This window comes from Camelus bactrianus, chromosome 5 (assembly GCF_048773025.1).
Source record: "Camelus bactrianus isolate YW-2024 breed Bactrian camel chromosome 5, ASM4877302v1, whole genome shotgun sequence".
Taxonomy (NCBI): Eukaryota; Metazoa; Chordata; class Mammalia; order Artiodactyla; family Camelidae; genus Camelus; species Camelus bactrianus.
This window is the reverse complement of record NC_133543.1, coordinates 90,690,850-90,705,660: the sequence shown is the minus strand read 5'-3', so window position 1 is coordinate 90,705,660 and position 14,811 is coordinate 90,690,850. Positions and strand designations below refer to the sequence as shown.

At 42.3% G+C, this 14,811-nt stretch overlaps 1 protein-coding gene across 2 annotated transcripts in view; it reads left to right on the top strand.

Annotated features, from left to right (window-relative positions):
* The window catches only part of EPHA4 (EPH receptor A4), a 138,792-nt gene that overhangs the window by 53,445 nt on the left and 70,536 nt on the right, over positions 1-14,811 (top strand). For both annotated transcript variants that reach the window (XM_074364382.1, XM_074364383.1), the window contains exon 4: positions 6,685-6,840. In XM_074364382.1, coding sequence (XP_074220483.1) covers positions 6,685-6,840 — 156 coding nt within the window. The remainder of the gene's footprint in view (positions 1-6,684; positions 6,841-14,811) is intronic.

Here is a 14,811-nt window from a genome sequence, read left to right as displayed (position 1 = left end):
GCCTCTCCCTCACATTCCTAGACCTGTGAGTTATCTTGTCAGACCAGCCCAGCTTTTCCTTCACATTATAATACGTAAATTTACTTTTAAATGGGTTTTCGGGGAAAGGTCTTTAAAGACAACATTTGGGGTGACAGCTGCAGGGTGTATGACTTTTTTCTGATCTGTTGGTGTTGAGGTAACAGGGTGGTGTTCCAGGAATCTCAATCGTCAGCCTTCTGGTTCTTTGCAGGTGGTTACCATCGTCCTGGGTGGAGGGAGGCCTGAGTTCCTGGAGAACTCAAAGATTTGTATCAGTTTGTGTATCCCTTGAGAAGGAACTCAGGCTCTGTTTTATCTCTGAGCTATTGTTCAAGTTATCTTTCCTACCTGCTTTTCCTTTGTTTCTGTGTTCCATCGCTTCTCTTACTTAGTTACTGCTTGAATTTGCTCTTTGGAACCCCGGGGGCACTGCAAGGTAGCAGAGATCCAGGAACCATGGATTCCAGGCTTGATCCTGGCATGCTCTAGAAGGAATACTGGGCAAGACATTCATCTCAAAAATGAGTATGTTGCACTGGATTAAGTCGGCAAAGTATGACCCTGCCCCCCCCACCATCCATCCCCCCATTCACAGGCCTGCCACCTGTTTCTTACGGCCTGAGAGCTAAGAATGGTTTTTATAGATGACATTTGCCATCGATTTGATAATAAGGAACACTTTCTTTGAACCCCAATTAAGTGAAATATTCCCTCTCCAGATAGGAATTCCATTCTTCTCATTAGTAAGTAGCACTTAATTGTTACTGTTATATTTTGAATTCCATCAATAAAAAATTGTATAGAAATTTATTAGAATTTTATCTTATTATGTGAGTACCTTTTTAATAGCCTTGGTCTTCCTCTTCACCTACAAAGCCTAAATTACTTACTATCTAGATCTTTACAAAAGTGTTTGCCCACCCTGCAACATTAGATGATCTTTAAAGTCCCTTAAAAAACTCAGTTTTTATTTTTTCTCAACACGTATCAGAAAGACCAGTGGTGGAAGGCAAATGACTGGAACAATGTGATTTTGTCTGTGTTTTGCTATTTACAAATGAAACAGAGTCAGATGGTTGGAAGGCAGAACCCATTTCCCTGTAACAATTGTCCATCTTTATCTCGCAGACGTTAAAAGCATGAGAAAGAGGTCTAGAAGCAGAGTTCCTAGTGTAAGCTACAACTGCCTGGGTTCAAAAAGCAATCCTGCCTTGGGCTAATCGTTAACTTCTCTGCCTCAATTTTCCCATCTGTACTATGGGGAATCTGTGATGTTCACAGCTTTCCCAACGAGAGCTGGGGAGTGCACATTTTTGCAAAAACCTCAAAAGCAGAAACCCTCTTTGACAGATAGTTCTCCTTTCCTTTCATTTACTCTTACATTATTCATGTACTGCAGTCTAGCAAGTGAACAATCAGACACTCATTTGATAATGGCCATTACATTACTTTGATATTTCTGAAATAAATTCCTAAGCACACTGAAAATACTCTATAACCAGTACGCAAAAGGCTGAGCAACCCCGTTTGGAAGTGTGTGCCTAATCGCATCCCCACGTCATGAGGTTAGAGGGACCCCCAAGGCCTCCCAGAGTCAAATGTTCCCTGAGGACCAGTTTGCATAAAAGGCTCAAATTCCCCCAAGAGACTCACTGCTGGAATTTCAGCTTTGACCTTCTGGAGGCTCCGAATTAAAATGCAAATTTGTTACCTCGGAAGGTAATTTTTAACACATTAATGTTTATTTGTTAGTACTTTAGCACAAATTAGGTTTTTTCAAATTAGCTAGCTGCCTGAGACCCTTGCTTAAATAAGAAGTTCAATCAGCGTCCCGGAGGCGGGCTGAGGGTATGTATGAATAAAGGGTCCTTGGGTGACAGTTCTACATCCGCCACCACTGCCGGATCCCAGCGTTTTGCAAGAACGCCCTGTGGGCATTCATGCGCATGGGTGCGCACCGCACACAGCGCACACACACGACTTAAAAGTCCACACTCTAGCAAAGCATTGCCCAATAGAAATACAATGCAAGATGCAGGTCTCGTAGATAACTTTAAGTTTTTAGTGGACACATTAAAAAATGTAAAATTAAATTTAATGGTATGTTATTCAACTTGATATATCCAAAATGTTGCTTCAATATGTAATCAATATAAACATTATTAAGAACATATTTCTTCTCTTTTGAGTACTAAGTGATTGAAATCTACTGTATATTTTTACGCATAGAGTTGGTTTCCATTGGGACCAACCACATTTCACGTGCTCAGTGGACGCCAGTGGTGAGTAGTTAGTTACCTTACTAGACGGTGCAGCTCTGAAGGGCTGGGACACGGAAGGTGGGTTGCAGGTACTGCGGCTGTTGAAAGCAGCAACTGGATGGGCTGGGAGGACACGTGGAAGTTGAAACCATCCCCATTTTCCCACCACTCAATTGTATCAGTCGCATTTTTGCTGCAAGTCAGTCTTAACCCTATTATAAGGACCCTTTTAGAAGAATGTGAACTGGAATTAGACGCTGGCTCCACCACTTTAACGGTGTGTCCCCCGGACAAGTTACTTAAAACCCTCAGTGTCTTCATTTGCAAAATGGGAATCTTAGTAAAACCTCAAGCTTACAGGACTGTTGTGAAGACTAAATGAAATAATGCATGTAGACACCCTAAATGCTCAATGAACTGACATTACTATTAGTTATTTTTACAAACTAGTTTTAAAATGAACCATAAAGGCTATCAGGTACTATCAGTCTTTCTGTATTTCTCTAAAAATGAGAAAAATGATCAAAACATATATATATAATATTTTTTAAGCATAGGTTTAACAGTTCCTTAAGTTGGACATTACACTTCATGCAAATCATCTATGCACTGAGAAACCCTGAAAATACTTTTTTGCCTGGAGAATCTTTTTTGTTCATTTGCTTTTAACCAAAAATAATTATGTTTAAGTATTCCACAAAGAAACTTCTACAGAAGGCTATCCTAAAAATGCAACCTCGTTATGGAAGTAGGTGAGCCAATGAAAGAATATAGTTTTTCTTTTTTTTCTTTATTCTCATGTATCTTCTTTTATTTAAAGTCAGCAGAAAGAACTAATTAAGGCAAAGAGAACGACAAAGAATTCAACGTTTTGCATGGCATGTGTGAGCTAATCTTCCCACAATAGAGGCGTATTTGAAAGGCTAAGTAACGTGCTCCTTCAGCTGCACCCCATCTTGCGAACTTTCACCGGCAAGAGGGCGGAAGGAAGGCATCTCTTGGGGGTGCAGTTTGTCTCTCTCTAGACTTGCTTACCGAGTCACTACCATTCAAAACTACAACGTCATAGTTCTCATTTAAAAGACAATAGTGGAAAATCATAAGACGTGTCAATGCTTGCTATCCCCAATACATGCTTCATGGGGATTTTATTTAGAAGGAAAGATGCAATGAAGATTTTAAGAAGCAAATAAGTGGTGAATAAATTTGGGATGGACTTACACATTCATCCACCAAACGCTAGAAGGCTGTGGACCACACAGAGCAAAGAAATGTACTGAACCATCAGTTTAGAAAGTCATTTTGAATGTAGGCAGCAAAACGGCTGTGCGCATGAAAAACCACGACTTTATTTTGAGAGATCATTTCTAAGAATCCTGAAATATTAATAACATGGTCTTAATGTAGTTGAAGACAAAAGAATGTGTTAAGGGTACTAAGGGTTGCTGAGAATAGCACAATGACAATTTTGTGTTTTCTGCTTGCGTGTGTAAAAGCAAGAGGAACGGAGAGTAAAAATAGTCAGTGTGTTTTTAAAGAACAGCGGTCTTCAGTTTTCTAAATAGGTATACAGTTCTGTATTCCCCAAATGACTTCACAAATACTTATTCTTGGTAAAATATTCATCTACCAGCTTCAAGGAAACAGGAAAAAAGTATAAAATTACAAACTATTTTTCCCCCTTAAATAAACCTGTCTATACACAACTAATTTTTGAAATTTTAAAAACATTTGAAAATTTTCATATTTGAAAATATTTGAAACATTCTATTTGATTTTTTGTGAACTACAAATTTTATTCTTTAACTGGAAGTAGTCCTATAGAAGTTGAGGAAATAGCAATGCTCTTGTTTCCTAACAAGTTTTTTTTTAATATTTATATATTATTGTATTATTTAATTTGGGGGGGGCAGGATCTGGGGGGAGGTAATTAGTTTTATTTATTTTTGTAGGAGGTACTGGGGATTGAACCCAGGACCTTGCGCATGCGCTCTATTCCTTGAGCTACACCCTCCCCTGCAGCAAGTTTTTGAATGTGTTCTGTTTTCACATTGCAATGAATCAGTCATAGGCCAGTTTTTGTTGCTGATCTTCCACTCCCATCGTGAGTTTTTGAATTTTGATGCCAGATGAAATGAAGGATTTCGGCAGGAACTCGGAAAGTTTTCCTCCAGCATCCAGATGTGAAAAAATAAAAGCAATTTATCCCTTCTTGGCAGTCCTATCCCCGAGTGACCAGGTTTTCACAAATTGACTTTGTTGGCTGTGACTGATCGAGTGACAGACGGGACCCAGTGGGTTTGTGTCGAGTTCGAGGACTCCTTGTGTTTGAAGTGAGAAGGACAGGCTTGGCCCTCAGTGCTTCTTCCTGCCAAAGCTGGAGGTTTTGATTTTAATCGAAACCCTAGGGCTGTCTTAAGCATGACCAAAAAGCACCTTGCAGGTTGAACCTTATCTAATTATGTGATGTGTATAAACTTGAGACACATAAATCTCAGTCATTGGAGCAAGATGTTTTTCTAAGATGCTCCGGTCCAGTGAGAGACGAAAGCAAATAAGGGACAGATTGATCTCCGAGCGCTTTTATTGTCGGTGTGCCACACATCATAAAGTTTTGGCTCATTAAAGGAAATTCCATAAACAACTAGTTAATAATGATGAAATAACTTGTCCCATTCTGGAGCTTCTGCTAAACTCCCTTTCCGCTTGCCATTACAAGAGCATGATTAAGAAAATACCAACAGGATGTGCTAGAGGGAGGAACAGGCTTCAGTTGGAAGCCATACGGATGCTTGATGGATGAGTAACGAGCCGGGGAACGCGGCCATATCTCCTCAGAGAATCACGCAGTTCTGTGACTGTCTCTTTTTCCACTCGTTTGAGTAAAATCTGCTGGATGGCTGGCGTGGTTGGTCTCTTGCGGTGGTCATGCTGTTGGAAAGTGCCTGTTGGGTCCTTCTCTCAGCTAATTCTTTTGATAGCAGAGAAACACCCAAAGTATGTGATAAATGGAGGAGACTGTGAGTCATACTGGAAAGATTGTGGGTAACCATCACATTTTTTTTTTTTTTTGGTACCTCTGGTCTTAATGAAACAGCTATTTTTAATGGCCTTGTCCCTGTGGGTTTAATTCGTATGCTGTCGGTCAATTTTTATTTTCGGTTGAGGCAGATTTGGGAGGCAATCGTAAAGGGCATAGGGGAGGAAAAAAAGGGAGAGCGAGGCCCTATTAATTATTTTTTATTGTGAGGCTTCCCAGAATTATTGAGTTTTTCCACATTAGTAAAAGCAGTCCGCAGTGTCAGTGTGATGTTTGTTAATATGAAGTCATGGAAAGCGTGTCAGGTGCATGAGGAACTACGTGGTCCGTGTTCTCTGCACCAGCCGCTTGGGCTGAATGTACAGAGGGAGGAGGGTGTTGGCAAAATGGAGGAAGGGAAAAACAGGAGGGCTTTATTCGTTTGAAAGTAAACACAAAGTATCTGCTGATCTTAAAAAATAATCTTAACATACATATTCCAGAACCTACTGTGGGTAGTTTATATTACTTTCCCCTGAAATTGTGATCCGCGTCTTACCAACTCTTTTCTTTGATGCTTGGTTGCTTTTGTTGGTCTTTCACTTTGGTTCTCTCTGTAGCAGTGATTAAGAAATAATCACCGTGCTCGAGGTCCTGGGTTCAATCCCCAGTACCTCCATTAAAGAGAAAAACAAACAAACAGAAGAAAGAAATTATCACCAACCAATTTTTTGGATACCCTTTCAGCTAGTTGATCCAAGATCATACTCTCAGATTCCATAGCATGTGGCCAAATGTTCAGGCTTGGGGGGCATAACACTTGAGGTCAAAGCTGCTCCCTGACATTAGCCAGATGCGTGGTCTGGTGCCGACAGTTTACTGCTCAAAGCTGGTATTCCTCATGCCTGAGGTAAGGCTAATAATGGTGCTTAAGGAAAAGGGAGCTGTAAGGATCAAACAGCATCACATATATAAGCATGTAGGAAGCACTTGGTAAACTTTAGCTGTGATTTTATTGATACTGCTGGTTTTATTTTACTTTTTATTTTATTTTATTTTAATAGATGTGCTGGGGATCAAACCCAGGACCTCGTGCATGCTAAGCTTGTGCTCTACCACTGAGCTATACCTTCCCCCACCCAATATACAACAGATTTTAAGAAAAATTTTCCCCAGGGCTTTGCCACCTGACCAGTAGTGTTAATGACCCTTACAGAGTGACGGTTGCCAATGACTGTTTTTGGTTGCTTTACCCGCATCTTCAGCCAGATGATCACTAGTGATTAGCAAAGATGTCCCCCTTCTTCTGACTCAAGGAGGTGACATTTTGCTTTGCTGTGTTTCCCATGGTTTATAGTGGTTTGTTTTTCTTTTTTCCTTTAGCTTGCAAAATTGGGTATTACAAGGCCCTCTCCACGGATGCCACCTGTGCTAAGTGCCCACCCCACAGCTACTCTGTCTGGGAAGGAGCCACATCGTGCACCTGCGACCGCGGCTTCTTCAGAGCTGACAACGATGCCGCCTCCATGCCCTGCACCCGTAAGTCGCGTGCTCATCTTCCATTTCTTGCGTTTCTGCGGCTTTCATTACCACCTAGCAGGACACTGCCAGGTCTTCTCCCCGCATCACCATGCAGGGGGCAAATGAGATCAAACATGCGTCTTTTCTCGATCAGCGCAGGGGAAAAGCTTAGGAAAAGAAAGACTCTTTGTCACTGATCTTGTCGCCTTCAAAATGCATAGCTGCCAACAGACTACTTTGTGGAGCAGAGATTGAACATTCAGGGGTTGTCTGACAGTATCATTAGAGCTGAGATTAGGATTTATAAACGGCTTTACAGTTTGTTTCATGAGATCTCTTGGGGAAGCTTGACAGCTGCAGGGGAAACAAGGGTGGGGCGGGGTTCCAAGGATGGGATCACATGTGGGCAGGGGGCTTCAGTTCTGTGACTGATGTCATAGCTTGTGCCTTGCGTGTCCCTTCTCCATTCTTTCCTCCGAGTTTTGTGTTCATAACATTTAAGCCTGGATCCCAATAAATGCTTGTTGAGTGATGGGCACTGAATATATGTTGGATTAAGGAATGGATGGGGTTGGCACCCCAGTGCGGAGGGAGGTAAAGAAATCTTTTCTCACACTTGGGTGTTCCTGAGTGTAGCCATTCCTTTCATGCACACTCCGGGCTTCACAGACCCTGCAATGGCTGGGACCTTACCGGAGCAGGGAGTGGTGGGCCAGGTGGCCCTCCCCTGCTTTCTCTCCTTGGGTGAGTCTGTGTGGTGGGACAGAGCCCAGTGGCCAGACACAGGCTTCCCACAGGTTTTGGCGTGGCTTCCCAGCCCACCGTCTAATACCTGAGGGACTGTTGAGTCTTTTGAGTCTCAGTCTCCTCATCTGTCGAATGGACTAATAATAGTACCTCCCTCACGGTTGCTGCTACTCAACACTCTCGTGTGGTTTACATACTGTGTGAGATGCATGAAATCATGCTGCTTGATGGGTTTCAGCTTTTACTGTCATTATGACTATTCTTAATTATTTTTGTTTTGTACCTACCATAAATTCCATCTTGGCTAGCCTGGAAACATCACTGCAAATAGAAGCCTCTCTGGTCTGGGGGCAGTTGGGCCAGCTGTGGGGCCATTGTCTAGCCCTGTCAAAGGAGTGGGCAGAGGAGTTTCAGGTCCATCCCAAATTTGTATGGAAATCGCCGTACCCTCAGGAGTTCCTTTCATAACCAGAGATGATGATGATTATAGTAATAATAACAACAACCACATTTTATAATTATACCCAGGTGGTGTATTAGACGCTTTCAATAAACCTTATCACAGGGCTCCTGGGATAACAAATCTATGAGATAGACATTATCTTCATTTTATAGACAAGGCAACTGCTCACTCAGATGTTAGGGAATGTGCCCAGGACTCCACCCCAGCTTGGTGATGGAGCTGCACCCCCCGGAAGATTCACAGAGTGAGTGGTGGTGTCCCTACCCCTCCCCCAGCTAAAGCAAGAACTTTGAGAGGGAAGAAGTCTACTGGGGCCAGCCTTCGGTGGAAGCGCAAATGGTCAAAGATTGCCTCATCTACTTTTCTGTTCCTTCCATAGACTGAGTACTTTCTCTGGATGCCGTGTATGTTTGATATGCTCAAGTTCCAGCTTTTTCTTTTCCAATCTAAATATTCTTCTCGTATGTTCCATTGTATGTGGTTGGTTTCATCAACTCTCCTCCCCTGCCCACACCCACTACCAACGTTTCTCCAGCGGTGAGATTTTAGAGCACAGAAGGAAGCCACAGTGTGATAACTGCTCCCAATTTGCATCAGGCAGCCCACCACCCACTTCCCACCCAGAGAGAGCAGCCTTCTCTAGGCTGGGGTCTGACTGTGCTGGAACCTCGTAACATTCACCTTTGGTGGCGAGACAACCAGGCTTTTGCTCCCAGGCATTTTTAGTCTCGTGATTCTGATCTGTTGTCCGGTGATCTCGGGGACCATGGGCCAATCGCTTAATTCCAGCAGCTTGCCTCGCGGGAGTTTAGGGAGACCCCAGAGGTTGCTACGGACCCCAGTTACTGGCACGTTCGCCATATGTGTAAGTGTGGTATCTGGACCCTTGGAATGTTACGCTTCTGTAAATCGTTAATTGTCAGCTTTACCTTGAATATGCGAATGAGAAAAGGAAAATAGTGATTTTAGCCTATGGGGAGACCCCAAAGTTTTAAAGCTAAGGTAAACGTTTGCATTTTTCAGAGACTGTTTTTAGCAGTATAGGAGAAGAAGACTAGTGGCTTTTTTGTGTCATTGATAAGAGGTCCATAAAAATACAAAAGCAATTCGCAATCCTTTCTTTCCTGGCCTGGTTCTCTGGGCTAACTCAAAATCTCTGCATGACTCTAATGTTTATTGCCTCCCTCTGATTCCAGTTAAGAAGAAACACAGTGCTGATATTAACACCACAAACTGGCAAGGTAGTTTAACCTCTCCAAGCCTCAGTTAACTCATCTGCAAAATGGGATTCTTTCTACCTGTGGGTTCGTTTTAAGAATTAAGTAAGAAAATATTTGCAAAGATCTCGTACATGGTAGGGGTCTAACAAATGTTTGTTCTCTTCTTTTACCTCCAGCTGGTCACTTCCTCCCCCAAACTACCCGACAGCAGATTGCCCTGCATTCACTGCCTCTCTATGGGGGATTTTCTCACTTGAGTGCACGATTAAATTACCCATGGCTGTCCTGCAATCCTGAAGCTTTGGGGGTGGGACTAAGGCATCCATATTCTCAGAAGTTGCTCCCCATCTTGGTGCCCCCTCAAAATAAAACAAAATCATGGCCCCCATAAATCTACTGCACAGACAAGGTTGAGACCACTTCAGAGTTGAATTTTTAAGTTCTTTTTAAAAAAATTTACCAAACATGATGCAATACTCTTAAGACCTCTCTGAGACACAGATCGTCTGGGAGATGGCCACTGATAGATGTACTGGTAAGTAAGCAGCAGAATGAGAATCTGTTCTAGCCTACGGCTCTCCGTCAGATTTCTCCCTTCTCGGTCAGTACCCTGGACCCGCCATGTCCAATACAGTAGCCGCTAGGCACACGTGGCTATTTTAAATTTAAACTTAACCAACATTAAGTTTAAAATTCAATCTCTAACTTACACTTGCCCCATTTCAAGGGCCCAAGAGCCACATGCAGCCAGCGGTGACCATACCGGACTGCACTGCTATAGACTTATTTCTGTCATCACAGACAGTGCCACGGGACAGTGGGGGAGCAGGTTTTTCAACAGTGAAGACAGTGGGAGTTTCTCTGAGAACGTCTTGTTCCAATAACCCAGAGAATGAAGCCCTTCCCCCCTCGCCCCGCCCCCAGCTTTCTGGGCCTCTCTTGACAAGATGTGGGGATGGAGGGGAACATAAACACCAGGGATCCTTTCAAACTGATTCCAGCCTCTAATCAGTTCTTACCAGTTGGTTAAGCCAGGTGACAAACCCAATTCCCTTGTGCTGACAGCCATGATAATCAGGGGCCTTCCTTGTTCATTATGCTGTCTTTAACCCCAACATTTTTATGCAGCCCTGCGTTTAGTGATCGCTCACTGTGACGGCACACTAATGAAGAAATAAAACACACTATCTGAGACTCATTCTTCTAGCCAAAGAGAGACTCTGCTCCACTGGCTTGTAAAATCAGGTTTTTGTTCACGTGGAGAACGATTAGACCAGGTGAATACAGGCAGCATTGGGTAATTTAGGAGGAAGCGCCCAAGGAGTTCCTCACACCCTGGGTCAAGTTGCTGGACAACTTCAGGGAATTTCGTGGCGGATAAACTTTCTTTCTTGGAGGACCTTTGTTGGAGCCTCTGGTCAGGTTAGGATAAACGGCTGTGGGTGAGACAGGCAGTGTTTCAATGGAGGCATCAGATGAACATTTTCAAGAAGAGAATCCATTCCTGTTAGAGTAGAGAGAACAATGCTTCTTACACATGCATGTGCATGGAAATCACATGGAAATCACCTGGGGCTTGGTGGGAGAGGTCAGGCCTGACAGTCTGCGTTCCTAACATGTTCCCAGATGCTGCAGATGCTCCTGGTCTGTGGACCACCTTCAGGTAGTAGGAATTTAGATCCTCCCTGATGGATGGCAAGAGCTGGGAGACCCTTCTCTCTCATGCTTGTCACTTTCAGGCTATTTCTTCAGCTCAGTGATGACTTGAAGAAGATATTTCAAGGGTTCTGAACATTCTTGCTTCATGAAAATTGAATACTTCATTTGTCTCCCAGATGAAGAAAATTCCAACCTGGTCTAGAGTTGCATAATCAAATAAATACACACACACTGTGGACCTTGTTTGTTTGTCTCTTCCTCAGGAGTCCCCACTCGGTTACTAGGTTACTGCGAAAGAGTGGAGATGGCAGTGTTCACCTCAGATTCCTGTATCGGTCAAGAAAGTCATCAAGGCTTTTGGCGACACTGCTGGCAAGGCAGACGTCCAGACCTCAGTACCCACAAGGATGCCATCTGAGCTGATGAAGGAATTCTGCTTTCCTGAATCATTTCTTAGGGGAAATTTCAATGTCACGTTTGCCAATGAAATGAATGTCCTTTAACTCTGCTAATCACCGACCCCTCCTCAACAGATCTCTTTCACCTTCCCTTTGCCTTTCCTCGTAGTCAGGAATGTGGTCTGTTGGGCAGCAGTGTGGGGAGAAAGACAACTGCAAGCCAGTGCAGGAAGACCTTGAACAACGTAGTCATTCGGTAGCCTGTTCAGTGATTCTAGCGAGAAAGGTCTGCTTTCCTTCTTTGGGAGACTGAACCAATTTTACATTTAAGATAACTTTCCAATCTCTTCATGTACTAGAAAAAAAAATGCTCTCTAGAAGATGTACATTGGCTCCGTACACCTAGGAAAAAATAACTAACTGGTCGTTTTGCCTCTTTTACTTCTGAGCACCATTACCGGAGTGGTTTTTCATACTTTGCAATTGGAAATCTGTGCTTTAAATCCTCTTTGTTTAACTTGTTGGATGAAACTTATTAGAGCCTGGCAATTGTGGGGCAGTCTGAAAATAAAAGATTATTTTTATAGATTGCCACCTTGAAGGGCCTTCACAAATCTGTAAGTAAACGGCCCTGAGTAATTCAGTCAGCTGTGCCAAACAAACAAAGAGTGATTGATTGATACTTGGACGTGGCCTAAAATATTCTAAAATTGCAGCTTTTAAGACAATTTGTACTGGAGGAGCTGAGAGCTAATGAGGGCAAATTTACCAAGATCTTTGGCGAAGGGTCCTGATTTGAGAAAGTTTAGGTTATCAAGAAGTTGAAATAGCCTCGCTCCCAACAGCAAAACATCACTTACTTTGTCTTTACTTTTCGCTTTTTCTAATTGAATTTATCGAGGCATTGCATTTCTTCCAGAAAGTGTATTGTTTTAAAATTACCATTTCAGTTCTATTACTCAAAGCCCTCACTTCTAATGCTTTCTGACAGTTATCAACATAATGAACCCTAATGAAATGATGAGCAATCTTCAGTGGAAACCCAGTGTGGATCCCAGTGGTGCTGTGTGACTGTGTTGTTAACATTTGAATGCAAATTAAAGTAACATCGTCCTTCCGTGTTTCCAAGGTCAGGAGAAGAGAGAGAGACTTTTTTTTTCAAGTGCTTTAATTTTGGGAATCTCGTATTCATTTTCAAACAAGCCCTTGAAACTTCCACTGATGTTCAGTTCAACTCTCTACCCCAAAGATTTACATGCTTAACGGTCCAGCTAAGGGATTTGGGCGGGGGGCGGGGTGGAGGGGATGTCTAACATGAGGCTTTCATGTTAGAAACCATAGGATAAAAGGTAGCCTTCAGTTTCAAGTAAATCACATTTTTTTTTTCTATCCAAAAGCATATTTCTTTTTGCTTTAGAGCTTCAAGTAACTAACAATATAATGATGGGAGGAAGGACATTCTGTGAAATTGATCAGTGAGGGTACAGTTTACTCTAGTGACAGACTACTTAGTAAACGAGTGAGAATAAAAGCCAAAGATTCCCAAAGTTTTGTTAATGAAAGTGTTTCAGAAAATTCATTGATTGATCTCTCATTTCACATTGGATTATCCATGTAATCAATCATTTTTTGGGAACATATTTTTATGAAAACTCATGAATCTAAAGTTTGCTTCTTTCATGCCATTCGTCAAATTTACAATACTAGAGTATAGTTTTATATTCCATTCCATTTGTCATAGGATGAGAACTCAAACTGAGACACCGGTGCCCCCCATTGCCAGATAATGTGACATGGTTTTTTTTGAGTGGAACATATCTTCCCACTCACTGCCTGTCAAGCCAGATGATAAGCCAACGAATGTGCCTGTTCTCTGGGCTGTACAAACTGATCAAAGCCACTGAAGACATTTTGATAATTCATGTGCAGTCTTCCACTCATTTCATTTCTAGGCTGCTTCTTTAGTTAGATCTCTAGTTCAAGGTCTAACATCTATTAGTCAGTAAACCACATCCTTGGTCCTTCCTCCTGGGTTACCTTGTATGTTGACTACTGATAGGAAAAATTACCTCTCGAGAACCCGAGAGTCTTGCCTAAAGACATTTAAGGATATGGGGGAAAAGATCACCACGTATGATTAACAGAAGACATAGGTGGAACCCAGGCTGATCACTGGCCATTTGGTAAAATTTTGAAAGTTCTAGGATATTTAATAAAGATCAGGTATCATCTCAATGAATTATGTTTTAAAAAGGCTATTTTAGCCTCTGCATTATCCTTCAACCTACTTCTAATTTTCTACAGATAAACAGTCCAATGTAGACATTTTATAGGAATTAATACAATGTGGATTCAAGTAGGAAATGCCTACATTTAAGGAACACTGATGTGTGTCCAAGTGAAAGGCTGGAATCATCTACCAGTGTCATTTAGGCAGGTGATTACAATTTTTCCAGCACCGTGAATAATTAAGAATGACTTGTTATCACCCCAGCCCTGTCATTTCGGAATAACATTTTTGACACTCTTTGTGGAAGTCCTACAGTGGTTGTGCACAGCATGCTTCGGTGAAACAAGGTCAATTATACATTTTCCTGAGATCCCCTGGGGTGAGAACTGGATCCCTCCTCTGCTCTTAGCATTTTGATTCTCGTCTCATAGTTGACTCGTATTCTACATGCTGTCTACTGCTTGGCAGAAGATGGACTGAGAAAAGAGTCCTGTGACACACATAGAATTGCCCCCCACCCTCCTGTGACCTTCCACCCAGGGAAAGATCCGTAAACGAAAACTCCTTGAGTGGGGTGTAGGAACCAGGCAGAGAGAACGACTCAGCTAAGACAAGAGCACCGTCTAGGAAGAAATGCCAGCATCCTTCAGCTTAAAGGACAAGGAAGCTGGGAGAAATGTGAATTGAGAAAGCCAGGAACGCTCTGGCTTGGTCCACGAAGAATTCATAGATAGGCTTCATTTTCCTGTGTGACTTGTTCATCTCTCTGGGAAGGGGGTCGTTCTGGCCTTTGAATCAGGGTTTCTGATCCTATCTTTCCACATGTCGGCTGTGTGAATTTGAGTGAGTTGCTTAACTTCTCATATCTTGATTTTTGATCATCAGATTGCTTTGGGTAATAAATACTTTTCTGCCAGATTTTATGATGGAGATTAAAGGAGATACAGGATGAAAAAGGGCTTTGCAAGAAATGAATTCACAGGCCAGCTAATTCTAAAGCAAAATACTCGTGCTTTTCATGGTTTTTCTAAATGGATAACCGAGAGTTTAGAAAGTACTTCAACCATAAACTAGTCATCTTAAAGTCAAGAAACCACAACTGCAATTAACTTGGTAAAGAAAAGACAAACAGTTCCTGGGTGTAGAATGGGAGAATAGATCTATCAGAAAAATAGGTGGTAGCAAAATTTCAGCAAGGAGTTGCTGCTCCAGGAAACCAAGAATTTTTCATAATGGTAAAAGGGGATTGCTACATCCAAACAGTTCTGTTTT